This window comes from Cynocephalus volans, chromosome 2 (assembly GCF_027409185.1).
Source record: "Cynocephalus volans isolate mCynVol1 chromosome 2, mCynVol1.pri, whole genome shotgun sequence".
Taxonomy (NCBI): Eukaryota; Metazoa; Chordata; class Mammalia; order Dermoptera; family Cynocephalidae; genus Cynocephalus; species Cynocephalus volans.
The window spans coordinates 216,046,262-216,063,248 of NC_084461.1; the positions used below are offsets into that span (position 1 = coordinate 216,046,262).

At 48.3% G+C, this 16,987-nt stretch overlaps 1 protein-coding gene across 1 annotated transcript in view; it reads left to right on the plus strand.

Annotated features, from left to right (window-relative positions):
* The first annotated feature begins 1,377 nt into the window (after nucleotides 1-1,377).
* The window catches only part of VWC2 (von Willebrand factor C domain containing 2), a 153,718-nt gene continuing 138,108 nt past the window's right edge, over nucleotides 1,378-16,987 (plus strand). Inside the window, exon 1 of the mRNA XM_063088146.1 lies at nucleotides 1,378-2,064. Within this exon, the coding sequence (XP_062944216.1) occupies nucleotides 1,378-2,064 (687 nt within the window). The remainder of the gene's footprint in view (nucleotides 2,065-16,987) is intronic.

Genomic DNA, 16,987 nt, shown 5'->3' on the forward strand with positions numbered 1-16,987 from the left:
CGGCCCGCGCCCTGCGCTCATGTATGTAGGCTGGGCGTCCGTTAGCAGGGGAGAGGGTGCATGCTGGGGGTCCGCGCCACGCGTGCCAGGCACTGTTCCGCCGCCCGCCCCCTCCCCACGCCCAAGTTTGTAAGTAAGGCGATTCGCCCCGGGCTGAGGTTGGTGGGGCCGGGGCTGGGGGCGTGAGACGAGGGCGGGCACTACCTGACCCCTAATGGAGGGGGATTAAGCGCGAGAGTGACAGATGCACTGGAGCGCACTGTAGTGGGAGGCGTTTCGGGGAGCGAGGCGGAGGGAGGCTGGATTGCTTGTGTCCTGCGGCGGCTCAGGCTCCCTCCGCCCCTTTGGGCGGCAGAAACTTTGGGACCCAGAAAGGTTGGCGCAGATCCGGAGAGAGACAGGGACTCGCCCCCACCCTGCGCCCTCGAGCTCCAGCCTCCCCCACCGCGCACTTGAGGGCTGCCCGCGCACTTGAGGGCTGCCCGAGCACTTCTGCTCCACCGCCACGACCCTCTTCCGGCTAAAAGCAATTACGAGACTGAGCGTTGCGACCGGCGACCGGTTTCACAACATCGCCCCGAGTCGCCGAGTGGCGGGCCGGGCGCGGGTAGCCGGCGGAGGAGCAGAAGCCTCGGGAGTCCCTGACCCGCCATCCGGGGAGGCGCCGGGGGCACCCCCGCCCGGCAGCGGGGGTTAGAGAGGAGAGCGGTTAGGGGGCGTCTGCTCCCCCGACAAGAGGCCTTTAAGAAGTTGTTAGAAATGAGTCGCGGGGTCCTAGGAGAAGCTTTGGCTGCCCCCCACCTTTCCCAGCACAAACCCCTAGGGCAAGTGAGGAAGGGTTTCCCTCTCATCTTCCTGCACATTCGTCCGTCTCCAGCTCCACTGCGGAATTCTCCGTTCAATACCCTTGGGGAAATATGGCCAGGACCTAGGGAGGGACACCCTGAGTGCCTGAAAGCGGTGCTTACTATGCGAGCTTGGCAGGGGAGCGCGGGCCCGGCTTCGCAAGCCGCCCTGGACCATCTCCGGCACTAGTCACGGCCACTCGAGAAGCACCGCCGGCCGGTGTTTTTCTTGGACTTCGCTTGCAATGTATTCCTCCACAGTTCGTGGTGTCTGAGAACCCCGGCGGCGCACCAACGCTGGCCGTGCTGCCCGCGCCGCCGTCGTCCAGCACGTTAATCTAGAGCGATGCCGGAGCCCGGGCGGGGGCCGCGGCGGGCCGGGGCGCGCGCGGGCCGCGGGGCTCAGTTGTGCTGCTGTTCTCTCCGCAGGGACGGCGGCTCCCGGCTGGCGGCGGCGCGCCTCCGGGCTGTGAATGCGACTCGCACCTCGGCCGCGCTCCCCGCCCGCCCGCCCGCCGGGACGTGGTAGGGGATGCCCAGCTCCACTGCGATGGCAGTTGGCGCGCTCTCCAGTTCCCTCCTGGTCACCTGCTGCCTGATGGTGGCTCTGTGCAGTCCGAGCATCCCGCTGGAGAAGCTGGCCCAGGCGCCGGAGCAGCCGGGCCAGGAGAAGCGCGAGCACGCGTCTCGGGACGGCCCGGGGCGGGTGAGCGAGCTCGGGCGCCCCGCGAGGGACGACGGCGGCGGCGGCGGCGGCCGGGACTGGAAGAGCAAGAGCGGCCGCGGGCTCGCGGGTCGGGAGGCGTGGAGCAAGCAGAAGCAGGCCGGGGGCGCCAAGGCCGGGGACCTGCAGGTCCGGCCTCGCGGGGACACCCCGCAGGAGGAGCCCCCGGCCGCCGCCGCCCAGGACGCGACCAGCCCGGACCTCGCACCCACGCCCGAGCCGCCGGAGGAGTACGCGTACCCGGACTACCGCGGCAAGGGCTGCGTGGACGAGAGCGGTTTCGTGTACGCGATCGGGGAGAAGTTCGCTCCGGGCCCCTCGGCCTGCCCCTGCCTGTGCACCGAGGAGGGGCCGCTGTGCGCGCAGCCCGAGTGCCCGCGGCTGCACCCGCGCTGCATCCACGTCGACACGAGCCAGTGCTGCCCGCAGTGCAAGGAGAGGAAGAACTACTGCGAGTTCCGGGGCAAGACCTACCAGACTTTGGAGGAGTTCGTGGTAAGAGGCGACTTTGCACGTTCCAGGAAGGGGTGGAACAGCTGTGTATGGTTCTGTAGTCCCCCACTTTGAAGAAGAGGCGCTCTTTGGTTCTCAGAGGTGGAGAGCGCTGTGCTCACGCCCCTTTTACGGGACCTCTCTCTTTTTTTAGTGCAGAGGTAATCCTTCAAAGAGCAATGTGGCCGTTCCATATCGATTCCTTTGGTTTTTGCTATAAAAGGGTTTCATTAGAATGAGGCCCATGGCACAGAAGGGAACGACCCCAACAGTTATCTGCTGCACTTTCAACATTCATTTATTGCTTCTAATTCAGAAGTGTTGCAGGTGATATGCTCAACCTGTTTTCAAACACTGGGCAGTTTTCCATGCCATTTGTGATATATTCTTCAACTAATAGCCAATTAAGGGAGGCTATTCATAGAAATAAGCCATTTCCCTAGATTGTGTGTTCAGGGTATCATGCAAATGTTCTAAAAATTAAAAGAAAAAGAAAATGTTTGCTCATTGGTTGCCAAAAACATAGTGGATAGCAAAACCAAGAAGTCCAGTTTATGGACAGGAATTGTTTCTTTTTCTATGAGTAGTTGTTATATTAACAGCACATCTGCTTAATGCCTACTGTGTGCCAGGTTCCAGGGTGTGTTATTTACGTTTGAACCTCATACCAGGCCGGAAGATAGATTATTATCTATCATCTCCATTTTCTGGAAAAGAGGAAACTGAGACACAGAATATTTAAATAACGTGTAGAAACAAGGCAGCTATTAAGAAGCTAATTCATGTGTCAGACCAAGCAGTTCTTTTACTCCATAGCTCATGCATTTTTGCTCCACTTGAACCCAAAGCCCAGCCCTATAGGGGCTCTGGTTTAGGTGGAGGTGCTGCCCAGCATGCATGCTCTGGTCCCCAGTAAAATCCCTGCCTCTCCTCTCCGGTAGGGGCCTGAGAGAACTGCACAGCTGTTCAGCGATTCCCAACTCCACAAGGTATGGCCTGCTTGGACTTGGCCTGTTGACTTGACATGCCAGAGATATCCTTTTCCAGCCTGCAGAGGGCATCCTGGGACCTGCAGACCCCAAAGCAGAGCTTGGAAGGCAGGTAGGGAGGAACTTTGGAACCCCCCTGGCTCAGTGTGTGAAGGGCAGGTAGTTAGTGAGTTGTAATAATGAATTACTGAGTGTTGTAGAAATATAAAGCCAGAAAGGACAGATCTATAGGTGATGTACAAAGTGTGGAAAGAGCGCTGCAATTTAAAGTCGGGACATATAGGTTTCCATTCTGGCTTGGCCACCAACCAGCTGCATGGCTGGAGCAAAGCCCGTGCCCCCTCTGGGTTTCTTTTCTCCCATCGTAAGCTACTCCTAAGGCTCACCTGGCAAGGGGAGAGCTCAGGCATGCATTGTTTAATTACTCACAGCCTTGACTTCAGCCCTTTGGAGAAAGACACCTTTGATGAGACCTCATATGAACTAGGCCCCAAATGCTTTCTGTCTACTGGGGAGTCTGGCAGATACCTCTCCAGATGTTTGGGAGCAATATACAAGTATTGGCCATGCAAAGGTACCGAAGGGTGCTAGAGAAGCCCAGAAGAGGGGCTTTCCATTTTGGCCTGGGACAGAGTCATAGGTGGGAAGTGGGGGGGTTTGGGGGAGGGTGGGCAACAAAAGAGTTCTGCTAAGTGTTTTGAGTTTGTAAAATAATCAAACTCTTATAAGGTCAAACATGAGCAGTTCATTTTTAATTAAAATACATCTGTTAGCACTGTTTATAGTTCTGTAGTAACTTCTTAGAACTGTCCCATGAGATAGGCTGAAGAATTATTATCCCTCTAATCTAAAGAGCCCAAACTTCACAGAACGGCTGTTTATCTACCTGAGACCACAGATAGAGGGAAGAATTCAAGCATTTTTGTTAGTAAATCATTGCTAAGTACTAGAAGCAATGATTTACTAAATCATGATTTACCTTTGCCTGTAGGGGAGGGAATCTCTTAATTGATTCCTACTTGCAAAAATTGGTGGTCAATAGGTAGAAAGTGTTTTCCAACTCTGAGGATGGGAAAAGAAACCAAAAAAAAGAGGGATTGGAAAGATTGAAATCTTGGGAAGAATTAAAATACCTTTAAAGCTATTTTTTATAATATTAAGTGCATCTTCCATCTTCAAATGACATTTCACTCTCAACTTTCATGCAACCATTACCAGATTCTAGGATGGGCACATACTTGAATCTTGCAAAGTTGTTACAAATTTTTAATTATATGCCTGCTCCTATAATATGTCAACCGCATAAAGATTTTATTGTATTATGTCATGTTTGCTCATTTCTGTTAGTATCAGAAAAAATTCTTCACATTTTCCTAATTTAGCATGGCCTTGTGGGAGTCATATAGTGTATCTATTTTTGTTTCCTTCAATGCACAAAAGAGGACCCAGTGCTTTGTTGGGGGCTGTTGAAAGGATGAATGTAAAGGGTCTAGGGTCACTGTGAATCCATGGGGTTTGTGGATTGCAGTAATGGAGATTTGTTGTGGTGCTGAGCACCAGGGCACAGCAATTGTTAACATGCCCTCTCTGGCTATTATGAGTTTCACAGAGAGAGAAATTATAGTTTGCATTAGCACAAAGTATATGGAAAATGAAAAAGGAAAGCATTTTCTGTCTGAAGTGCTTTGCACCTCTCTGAAGAAAATGCAATTCAAGTGGTGATTGTGGTACAACAGAGTTGTGCTTGGAACACTTTACCTTAGCAAGGAAGGAGGGGACAGAGAGGGAGATTGTGTCTGGACCTCTTTTCCTGGGAGGTCCGAGGCCCTTCCACAGTTTGTTCTCTGCTTCCCAAAAGAGGCTGGACCCTCCCTGTGGGTGTCTGAAGTGAGCAGCAGAGAAAACCCCAGAGCCTGCCTGTACCTGTGATGTACAGAGCATTTGGTGAGGAAGTAGCTTCGCCCAGTCTTGCTGTATTTCCCTTTCCTTGGGCACGTGTTATCTTGCCGCCTTCACTGCTCAGCTTTTCTGCATACTCTAAACCATTCTTTCCCCTTCTCTCCGTACTCTTTTATGCCATCAAAATGCCCATTCCTTGCAGCTTGCTGATCTCAGCAGGATGTTGGTAGAAGACCTCACTGATTCAAGAAAATACCATTAGGCTGCAATAGTAATGAGAGTAGTATCCTCGTTTCTCCAGGGATGGTTGTAATTTAATTTGTACATTCAAATAAAAACATAGTTCATTGTAGCATTTTCTTCATTGCCTCTCAAATTATAGCAAGTGTCTTGTTCTTCAACTTATACCAGCAGGCATCCAACTTTGAATAAGAAAGCTTGTCAATTGGTTTATGTATTTTTTTAATAAACGAATGCTATTTTCATTTGTTTTCTGCTTCCTAGAGTATATTAGTTTGCTAGGGCTTCCACAGGCTGGGCAGCTTAAACAACAAAAATGTATTGTCTCCCAGTCCTAGAAACCAGAAGTCTGAGATCAAGGAGTTGGCAGGGATGGTTTCTCCTGAGGCCTCTTTCCTTGGCTCGTAGATGCCATCTTTTCTCTGTGTCCTCACATGGTCTTCCCTCTGTGTGTGTCTATGTCCTAATCTCCTCTTTTTATAAGGACACCAGTCATATTGGATTGTGGCCTGCTCTAATGACCTCATTTTTACTTTATCACCTCTTTAAAGACCCTGTCTCCAAGTACAGTTACATTCTGATGTGTTGGGGCTTAGGACTTCTACAAACGAATTTGGGGAGGGCACAATTCAGCCTATAACAGGGTGTCAATGACCAGAGGTTCATAGAAACAGGCTCAAGGAGCTGTAAGCAAAAAGGGGGTGTGTGGGGGGGAGGTAAGGCGCATCGGCAAGTGTGATTGGAGGAAAGTATTTACTAAAGAAGATACGGAGTGAATGGTAATAAACTAAATGCCAAACAAAAGTAACTAAGTAGCCCACCTTGACCATCTGATTCTGTGTCATCCATTCTGAGCTCCGCTGTAGGAGTTCTTGTATTCTAATGTGAATTGATCCTTGTATCAGATAACACAGAGGTGGTTATGAGGGACTCTGTGGAGCCGATTTAACCCTCTTCCCCCATGACTACCATCTAGGCCAGCAGCAAATCACATTTGAAATTCATTAATTTAAAAAAATGATTCTATTTTGATCAACAAAACAAGTTGTTCCATCATGAGAATCCTGGTTTCCTGGAGGACTGTGAAGGTTGAGATGGCAATCTGCAGACTTGTTTCACTGTTTTATAGATTCTAATGGAATATATGTGAATCTCTGGAATAAGACCATGCAGGATAACTAAAACTTCACATTGCTTTGCTTTCGGTTGGGATACTATCAGTCCAGTGTGTCAACACTAGTTATCATAGCTGGTCAGGAACTTGTTGAAGAAAAAGAGAAAATGAATTATTAATAAGTGTTGCTTGCTAGACTGTCTTTCAATGCATAAGAACTGCTGAGAGGGATATAACAGGTAGGGGTACTTGTAGGTGAAATAATTAGGGACCACTGAGTTAAACCAAACCCTCCTCTACAGCTTCCGTATCTGGCTTGCCATTAACCCTGTTGCAAAATTTTATTACTAGACTTTTATCAATGAAAAAAAAAATCTGACGTGAAATTTGGAATCAAAACCTCCATCTAAATAGATGTCTATTGCAATTATGAGAAAGTGCCAGTAAAGAGAAAGACACGATTATTCATACTTTCAGTCTAATGGGATTTATATATTTTTTGGCTGATGTTACTTAAAGGAAAACAATGCTCTTACTGTCGGCCTTCACAAAGTAAAATGAATTAATCTGTGTAAAGTTTATGTTCGTTTCTGTAAGTCAGTCTAATTTACATGCTCCAGCAGTATTCTATGTGTAAGAATGACGGAATTAATATCATTCAAGATGGGCCTTTTATGATGGGCAAAAGGGAACAAATATCTATCCAATGCCTATTTTTTCATACTTTTTTTTTTGGTAATTTGCACAACAGACTGATGAGTCGATGGTATTTTCTTTATTTTAAAGGAAAGAAAACTAAGGTTCAAAGTTTTTTGTTTTTTTTTTTTTCCAGAAAGTCAAGCAATTGATCAGGGTCATAGAACTAGTACATGGTAGAGCCAGGTTTTGAGTCCTGGTCTGTTAGACTCTGAAAATTGTGCGTGTCCAACTATACCACAGAATCTTCATGACCATATGGTGATGGGTGTGGCAGAGAGAATTCCAGGTACCTGGAGAAAGGAAAACTTATATAGGCTTAGAGCATCTACACTAAACTACATTTGTATCCAATAAATGCTTGATCCATTTTGCTAAGCATTTGTTTTTGTAGATTTATGTCATATTTGAGTCAAGCCATTTAGGATACAATAAATGTCTGTGCCCTTCAAAGTATGAGACCTTGAGTTGTAATGAGAGTAAAAGCATTTGGCTCCAGGTGCTCCCCAAGGGCAACGGAAAGGATTCCCATGGAAGAGGACAGGACATTGGATCTCATGAGGTGGGCAAGACCTCAGAGGTTATCGGACCCCCATGGGCAGCCACCGGCCCAAGAGCCACCTACTGCCTGAGGAGGGGTTCTGCTTGGCTCAGAGCATGTGAGACATTTGTATGACTAGTGCCAACTTTTTACAAATGAGAGGTTCATATAAAACCCAGGTTGCCTGTTTCTTGTGAAAATGGGATGATTCCCAGGTGGCAGCCCCTGCCGGAGCTGAGCAGGTCTGCCCTTTTGAGAGGGCATTTGCTCTGCAGCCGACCACATGCCCACGGCAGGCATGTGAGTCCCCCATGGTCTTGTAGATGCACAACTCTGGAATGCTTCTGTTCACAGTCAGTGAACTCTCACATTAGAAAATGGGTGTCTAACCCACAATTGTGTAGCCAGTTAGTGTCCAGAGAGGCTTAAGAACTCAGGTCGCCTGCTATCAAGTCCTGCCCCTTCTGCTTGGGTGCAGAGTCAGCTTTAGGACTTTGAGGACAGGGTCCTTGGAGTCTAAAGACGTCGCTGTGGACACTTGTTCTCTTTCATCCCTGCTCCCTGGACAGTTTTTAGAGCCTCGTTTTCTGATAGTAGCAAGTGGGCAGTATCCTGCATAGCTCTCACATTACAAGAACTAAATGAGATACATGTAAAGGCAATTGGATCCTATAAAGCTCTGAACAAAAAGGGGAAAAACCTGCTCTTGGAGTTGGTGTGGAAGTGTAGGCGAGCTCTGCCGAGTGCGTAGTCCTAGCCAGTTTTGGCCTCCAGGAGGAATCTGCAGATGCTCTCAGCAGTAGAGAATGGCTCTAGGGAGCTGTGCTTTCCCATAAAGCATCAAGATATCTCCAAATCTAGTAAGGCCCAGCAGAAAAACCATCCTTGCATTTATTTACTCAAAATATTTTGAGTACCATGTGCGGAGCACTGGGCTGGATCCTGGAGATACAATGAGAAGCAAACGGGTTCCTCCAGGAGACAGGCTGTGACACTGTGGTGGGGGCTCCAAGGGGGATACAGTTGGAAGCCACTCTATTTATTATTATAATTAATATATTATTATTATTATATATTATAATTATTTGTTGTACATTATAGTATATTATAATTTATTATAGCGTATGTTATTTACAATATTTATGATAATACATATAATAACTTATTATTATTTGCTGTTTATTATTGTTCATAGACTCTATTGTTGTTGATGGGTCATTTTTAAATGACAGAGGAGTCAGTCCTGGGGCAGATTTTCCAGGGAAAAGAAAAGAGCTTGTCTCCAGTATCACAATTGTGAGTCTGAGTGATGGATGTGGTTTTCCACCCAAGCCTGCAAACCCTGTAACCATTTTTCATGGTGCTTTTCTGACCATGTAGCTGGAAATCCTCCTTGCTGCTTATCTGTTCCAAGGCTGAGGTCCTGCCAGCTGGATCTCACTTCTCGTTCTATTTCTGTCGGGCACTGGGGTGCAGCCAGGACGAGACTGCCTTTCAAATCTGTGGAAAGAGATGATGTCAGGCATCTGCCCGTGGCCCTGTGCATCTCTCGGTGCCCTGGACCCATGGACGAGCATGGGGACAGGAATGAGAATGCTGCATGGCTCTGCACGGCTCTGGTAATGGCAGAAGGGACGTTGCTTTAAACACCAGGAGACCATTCCTTTCCTAGAAATATGAAGACAGCCTGAAAACCCACCTTTTACAAAATCCGTGAATCCTGAATATCATGGAAACACATCTTTTTAAAAGCACTGCTGAAATGGCCAGAAAGTAAGAAGTTAATTTCTAGAGGTGGAAGTTGGAATTCGTAGAGCAAAGTCTGCCTTGAAGTGGCAGCTCTCTGGGAGCATCTGCTGATCCCTAGGGCCTGGACCCTTGGTACCCAGGGCCAGGCTAGGGCATGTGATGAGTCCAGGGCCCTGTGTGGAGAGAATCAGATCAGGATCTATCTTATCATGCCAGGGTCCCTGGAAGAGCCTGTCCTGCAGAGAGACCGTGTAGGCCTCAGCACTGTGCAGAGGGGAAAGAAATGTTTATGTTTTCTCTGGGTAGCTGTCATCTCTAGCATGCATGTCCTCTTATGGGTGTGGAGCCCAAATTCATGCTTCCCTGTATGGTCTGAAAAGTCCAAGTGGAATATATTTTTTAAAGGGATCCACAGGTATCTGACCTAAAGCAAACACAGGGAGAATGTTCCTGCCACCCAGGCTGCAAAAAAATCCCCATGAATAGTTCCGAGGCATGTGACCTCAAAATAAAAATCACATGCAAGAAGAAAGGGCATCATAAGCAAGAGTCAGCTGAGAGTAAAATGGTCAAATCAGGCCCAGTTATTGGGATATAAAATGAGTATATTTAATATGGATAAAGAAATAAATGCTGGAGTAAAATGCATGGTTAGAGAACAGAAATACAAGGGGACATTAAAAAGTTCATGGAAAAATAAAATTAAAAGGTAACACTAATCTCACTGTGAACTGTTTGAAGTACCCTCAAGTCTAGGTATAATCCTACTGTTTATTAGACCAGTGATTTTCAATTGGGACAAACTTTCCTGCCTCCCCCCAGGGGATCTTTGCAAGGTGTGGGGACATTTTTGGTTGTCATAACTTTGAGGTCAGGTAAGGAGGATATTACCAACATCCCAAATACTAGTAAACTTTGAAAAAGAATTAAATAGAACTTGTATAGATGAATGATACAATAATTGGAATTAATACTCAATAGGAAGGTTTAACAGTAGTACATTAGAAACAGATTAAGAGCTAATTTAGTGAGCCAGCAGACAGATCTGAAGAAGTTACCCACTATGAAACACAGACATATAGATGGAGCATATGAAAAAGATGTTTTCATACGTGGAGGACAGAGTGAGAAGATCTATACAACTGATTAGAATTCTATTGGAGATAGAATATGGGATAAATCAAGAGATAGTGTTCAAGACTTTCTAGTTGAAAGACACTTATTTTCTGATTCAGGAAACCCAATGAATCTAAAGGAAGGTAAATAAAAATCTATCTACACCTAGCTGTATCGTAGTGAGACTGCAGATCGCCAAAGGCAAAAGAAAGACACTCAGAGCAACCAGAGAGAGAAGACATTACCTCCAGAGTAACAGTGAGTAGGCTGACAGTGGACACCTGTCAATGGCAGAAAAAACAATATAGTAGGAGAACATCTTTAAAGAACCAAGAGAAATAAGTGTTAATCCCATTCACGTATCCAGCAAACCTGTGTTTCAGGAATGAACCTGAACAAAGATATTTTTCAACAGTAATAGAAAGTTTACCACCAAAAGTCTCTACTAGAAGAACTTTATCATAGAATCTAAAGGATGAAATTCAGGAAGAAGAAAAATGATCCTGGAAGCAGTCACAGAGTCAAGAAGGAGTGAATAAAACCTGTCATTTACTAAATCGTAGACCAGAGGTTCTTAATTGGGGGTGATATTGCCTGCCTCTCCCCCACCCCAGGGGACCTTTGCAAGGTGCAAAGAAACTTGATTTTCACAACTAGGAGGTGGGATAGGGAGGATGTTCCTGACATCTAGCAGGTAGAGGTCAGACATGCTGCTGGAATCCTGCAGTGTGCAGAACAGCCCCCGACAACCCAGGTCAGGAGTGCTGAGGTGGAGAAGCTGACTGTGGACTGAATAATGTGTCTCCAGGGTAGTGATGAGTAACTGGGGTGAGCAGATGTGTCTGTGCCTTGTAGGATGCTGTGGGTTGATTGAATTGTGTCCCCCAAAGTTCAGATATTAGAAACCTAATTCCCACTGTGACAGTGTAAAGAGGTTGGGAAATCCCATTATGGTAGTTGAAAGATGAGGCCTTGAAGAGGTGATTAGATTATAGGACCACGCCATAGTGAATGGATTAATAATGGTGGATGTGAATGTGGTTCTGAGAGCTTTAAAAGGAGAGCACACGAGAGTCTCTCTCTCTCTCTGCTCTGCCATTTCCTGCCATGTGAGATCCCTGTGTTGCTGAAAAGCCATCACCAAGGAAGACCCACACCAGATGTATTCCCTGGACTTTGGATTTCCTAGCCCCTGAAACTGTAAGCAATAAATTTTGTTTTCTTACATATCACCCAGTTCTAGGCATTTTGTTATGAGCAAAAGAAATGGACTAATGCACAGGGGATGGTTTATTGCACACTGAATTTTGAGTTGGGAACTTTATGCCTAAACAGGAAAGGCCATTAAATAAAACTTTTAAATGTCTTAGAAAATAGGCACTGGGGGCCAGCTCTGCTTTAGACCGAATCCTGAAATAGGTGAACATTTTCAAAGGCCCCTCCTGCTGTCCAGGGTGCCCTTCACAGGCGCCATCAAGCCCCAGTGGTTATGGGCAATGTTTCCTGCCCTCCCTGTGATGTGGGTCCGAGCGTTTCACAGTGGCCCTGCTCCCATGGCTCTCTGCACCTGCTGGGCACTAGGCCACTCAGATATAAGTAGTACTTCCAACCACACCCCGCAGACTGGCCCTTCTGTACTGTGTCTTTGCTTTCCCCGTATTCAGCTTTAAAAACAATTTCTTATTTATATTTTACTTTCAAATTCTGGGTGCTTTTAAAAAAGGTATCTCGATATTTTTGTTTTTGGAGGCTTGAAACATAAAATACAGTAAAGTTAGTTTCAAGCAAATCATACTCTTATTTATTAATTCCTTTTGATATGTTTAGGGCTATACCTCCCTCCTGGGGACGGTCTTGCACTGGGGACAAGACTGTCCAGAGTTGTGCTCTGAGAACACAGGACCTCCAGCCAGTGGAAGGGCTGGGACGTGGCATTTTCATCCCCAGGCCTGGTGTGCCAGGAGGACTCTTGCATTCCCTTCTCAGGTGGGGTGGGCCTGCCCTGAGCACCTTCGCCTGCACTCGCTACTGGTTTAGTTTTGTCACACATGCAAAAATGTCAAGCGTGGGTAAGTAGAAAAAGGAAAAGAATCCTGACAAGGCCGCTGCCTTCCCTGGGCAAGTAGAGCAGGAGAGGTGGCCCGAGGGGTAAACTGTGCTCTCATTTCTGCCTGCCAGCTCAGGGTCACCTCCTGCTGGTAGCAGAGTTCACTCCTGGGCTCCCAGTATCCCGCAGGAAGCCAAGAAAATAAGCTCCTTTTGCTTGAGGGTAGCTGCCAGGGATGACTGATGCAATTTAACGGTCATCTCTCAGGGATCATGAGGCCATGTGCCTGTGTGCAGAGATGGTTCTCTTTCTGTGTGAGTGAGCACTGCTCACTCCCCTATCCCTGAGCTTAAAACCCCGTGGAAAAGACTTCATTATCTGGAGAAACTAGCTGGTGGTGTCCTGTTCTCATTCCAGAATGCTTTGGAGGAGGCTTAGCTTCTGGAAGGGGCTCAGGGCACACGGTGTGAGCTGACGGCACCCTGTGCTCCTGGCTTGGGCTGGGTGCAGCCTTTCTGGGTAATTGGCCGCTGACACACACGGAAGGAGCCTTAACAAGATGGCCAGACTCTGACTTTGGACGGCATCCAGATGGGCGTCTATGTGTGTTACTTTATAGCTGGGTGTGTGAGCCCCGTTGCTGGAGCCAGGCCAGCTTTGGGCAGAGGCAGACTGACACCTCCCTTTGGTGGTCTTCATTGCTCCTGCGTACAGTGAGTGCTGTTCCTGCTGTCTCAAGGGAAGGATGCCGACGGGAGCAGCGCAGTCCTGTTTCCTTCTGGCACACCTGTGTGTGTTGGGAAGACATACTAGTTTCAGTGCATCAGTGTTTCCAGTTTGCCACAGTCCCCACCACTCCCTGTTATGCACCTACTTCACTGTCTCATTTTCTTACTGGACTGATCCATGAAAGAATTTGAATTTGTCATCCCTGAGAGAACCAGCCCCATGTCATAGCTGTCATTTAAAACCCTACTGTTTAGAAGCTATATGATTTTAGTCATTTATGCATTAAGTAAAAACTAAGCTCTCTGTTTCTTTCTCCCATGGATTACTTAGGTTTAATTCTTTACTGTCATTCTAAAACAAAAGGGTTTTGATCTTCCAATTCCTTTTTTAAGAAGAAGAGGAGTTTCACTTATAACAAAATTTGTCAGAGAGTCTCTTTCCCCTCATTTGGCCTTGAGTAGGTGGTCATGCCCAGTTGACATCATGTTCCTTCTCTTGAGGGCTTAATTACGAGTCTGTGAATGAACAAATAATCTATTAAAGTAATTCCACAAGAATCTCAGCATCACCCATGCTCTGCAGGCGGGAGGCCCTTGCTGCCCTGGCTCAGTGCCCGGTGGTGCCCTGACCCTGGCTGCCTGTGGCTGTGTGGCCCTCAGCTCCTCTCCTGCTCTGGCTGCTGTGTTTGCAGTGACCCGAGTAGGGGTCGGGGCTGCCCTCCAGGACACTCATCCCCCTCCACTGCAGAAATTGGGTGTAAAGGGCCAGCGCGCTTTTTGCTGCATCCGTTCTGTGTGTCTGTGAGACTGGAAGATGCCAGAATGTTCAATGGGTCTGGACATCAACAGGGAAGAAGGCAGTCCTCCCCACTCTCCTCTTAGCCATTTGCCACCAAATAAATATGCGTGTACACACTGCGGCTTTTTTCCCCTCGTAATTGACCTGGCCAGCTCCCGCATGTTCTGTATTAATCTGAGGGATTATTCAGCAGAGGGTTTGGAAGATGGTAGTAGAGGACGGTCTTGCCTCAAGTGAGACCATGAAGAAGGGAAGGTCATTGGCTGGTATCTGAGAAGAAAGCCACAAGCCTCGGGCTGCCAAGCTGTTATACTGCTCACCTGTTGCGTGGTATGTGCAGGCATTTCCTTCCCGAGACGCAGAAGCTGACAGCTTCTGGGGGCAGTTCTTAATTAAGTCCCTTTGTGTGCAAATCTGTTCTCTGACAGAGAGTGGAAAGACAGAGAACAAACAACAAAAGGTTCTTTTCTGAGCGGCATGGGCAGCAGAGGCTGTCGCTGACCTTCTGTTGCCACTTGTGTTGAGGCTGAAAGGTGGCGGGGGCAGGGGGCCAACTTCACTTCACTTTAGAATCATCCTCTTCCCAAAGGAGAGAGTGTGAAGGGCCCTGCAGGGGGTTGGAGCCTTTCTGTGCTGGCCCTGGTTGACAAAGGGACATCTGACAGCCCAGGCACCTGCCAGCCCTGGGGCCTCGGAGTCTCAGGCTGTCAGGCAGGTGCCTCCAGGTGATCAGATGACTGGGCAGGGGATCCTGCTGCAGGTTAAGTTTGGAGGGAGAGCTTGGAGATGCCTCGGGCTAGTCTGATGAGTTTCAGGAAAGACCTGAAGCAGTTCCAGGTGGTGGTTGAAAGGAGGGCGGTGACCTGCCTTCCTCTGCATAGCATCTTCCAGGTTTCTTGCAGGTAGTAAGGGCAGCTGAAAAAAGTAGGCAGCTCCACTCTCAGCCCAGGACACACGTGGATTCTGACTGCTGACTCATGAAGATTTTGTATCGGTGGCTGGGTGGCATGAGCAGACCAGGGTTCGGGTGGCTGCCCTGTCTTGGCAGTTCACCAGACCCCTGGGTGTGTTTTCACTCCAAGAAGAGTGGAGTTGAAAGGCATCACTTCTGAGTTTTCCTTCAGCTCTGAAATGACAACAGTCCCAGGTTATCGGAAGCTAGTGAGGGGACTTTGTGACTTCCCTCTGCGTGCATCATGCTAACAAGTGTGAGCTGGACACAGGTTTTGATAGATTGAACTGCTAGAAAGGACACTTTCGCCACCTGGTGACAAAACTGTGACAATGACTTTGGGAGGATGCTTGTCCTGGGCGAAGCAGAGAGACTGCTTTTTGGTTCGTGCTTTTGGCAACTTGTTTCTTAATCTGAGGTCATCAGGACAATCACATAACAGGGTCAAAATAAGTACAACAAATTCAGATGTGGAAACATGGAGAATATCTGTTTTAGTTCCATGGCGCCCCATATCTGCTGATGGCTGAAAACAGTTGTTTTTACCAATTCGAGGTTTCTAAGTCTCTTTTGGAGTATCAGGAATTTCATTACTTCAGGGTAATTACTCAGCTTTTCAGGAGCTCTCCCCTCTGAAGACATCTCCCAACTTCTTTTATTTCTCCCAGGATTGCTCCGGCTTGATGCTGGGAAGAACGCACGCAGCATCATCGAGTTGGGAAGGGCACCTTACCTTGGGAAGGGCACATTTCCTACTACATGCCGGTCCCTGTGGCAGAACCTGGCCCACTGTGCTGCGGTGCAGTGGGTCCCCGATCGTCTTGGGGGCGTTGTCCTGGCTCCCATGGCTGTGGACCTCTGTACAGCTCTGGTGTTAGGGTCTCTACACTCTGCAGCTACCCCCTCCCAACACCCTCAGGACCACTGGTCCCCAGGGATCCCCACTGTGTTCTGTGCCCCAGGAAGGGACAGATGGTGCTGTGAGGTCCCCCGACAAGGCCTGTCCCCTGTCAGAACATCTGGATTACTCTCGTGCCTAGAGAGGTCCAGAACAGGCCACTGTTTCTGATGGACCTCCAGGATTTCCAGAATCCTTCTCTAACTGCTGTAACTTATTAGTAGTGAATATTGGTTGAGGCCCTTGCAGGTGCCGTTCTCTGCTCTAAGCACTTTGCGAACATCACTTTATTTAGCCATCCCCATTTTCCAGATAGGGAGACTGAGGCACAAGTTCCAGATAACTTGCTTAAGGTTGCACCGTTAATCAGGGCCAGAGCTGGGCTGGGCTTGGACCCAGAGAGTCTGACCGTCCTCTCCCACATCGATGTTTACATTGCACTAGACACTGATTTTGCCCTTGTGTGCACCTGGTGCTGTGACTGTTAGGATTGGTACCCGGCTTGGTTTCACAGGTGTCTTCCTCCTCCCCCCTCTTTATATGAGGACACTTCTCTTCCTGAGTCACTGCACTGTTGCCACTTGTGGATGCCGTTCCACCTGTCTCCTTGACCACCCTTCTACCCTTGCTCTTGGCTGGGAGAAGACTGAAAAACCTCTGTCCTGGTGGCCAGGGGCCTCCCCACCAGTACTGGGTCCAGCTTTGCATTTTCCCATAGGCCTGTCTAGAGGGGGCCGGTGCCTGGGTCACTGCCCAGCCGTTTCCCTGTGGGAGTATCCTGCAGTTTCAGTGGGAGAAGGGCACGTGGGGTTCTTCTCATGCATCTCTTCCTGCCTCCGTGAAGCAAGGACCACCAGGGGCTCACCCAAGTCCATCCCAGGTCTGGGACCCAGTTTCCCACCTCCTGCCATCTGCTCAGATCTCCAGATCTCGGACAGGGCACACTGAGACCCATCTTCTGCAGTGAAGACACCCGCAGACCCACTGAGAGTCCCTGATGGGACATGACATGGTGATGACGTTCCTTACACTCTTTCTTTGCATCCTGGTGGCAGAGCTGGGGCCCAGGAAAGCATCACTGAAACTCTCCACCAGATAGTTACTAGTTGGGGGTGATCAGTGGGATTTGGAGTATTTCTTGTCATACTTAAGTACTTA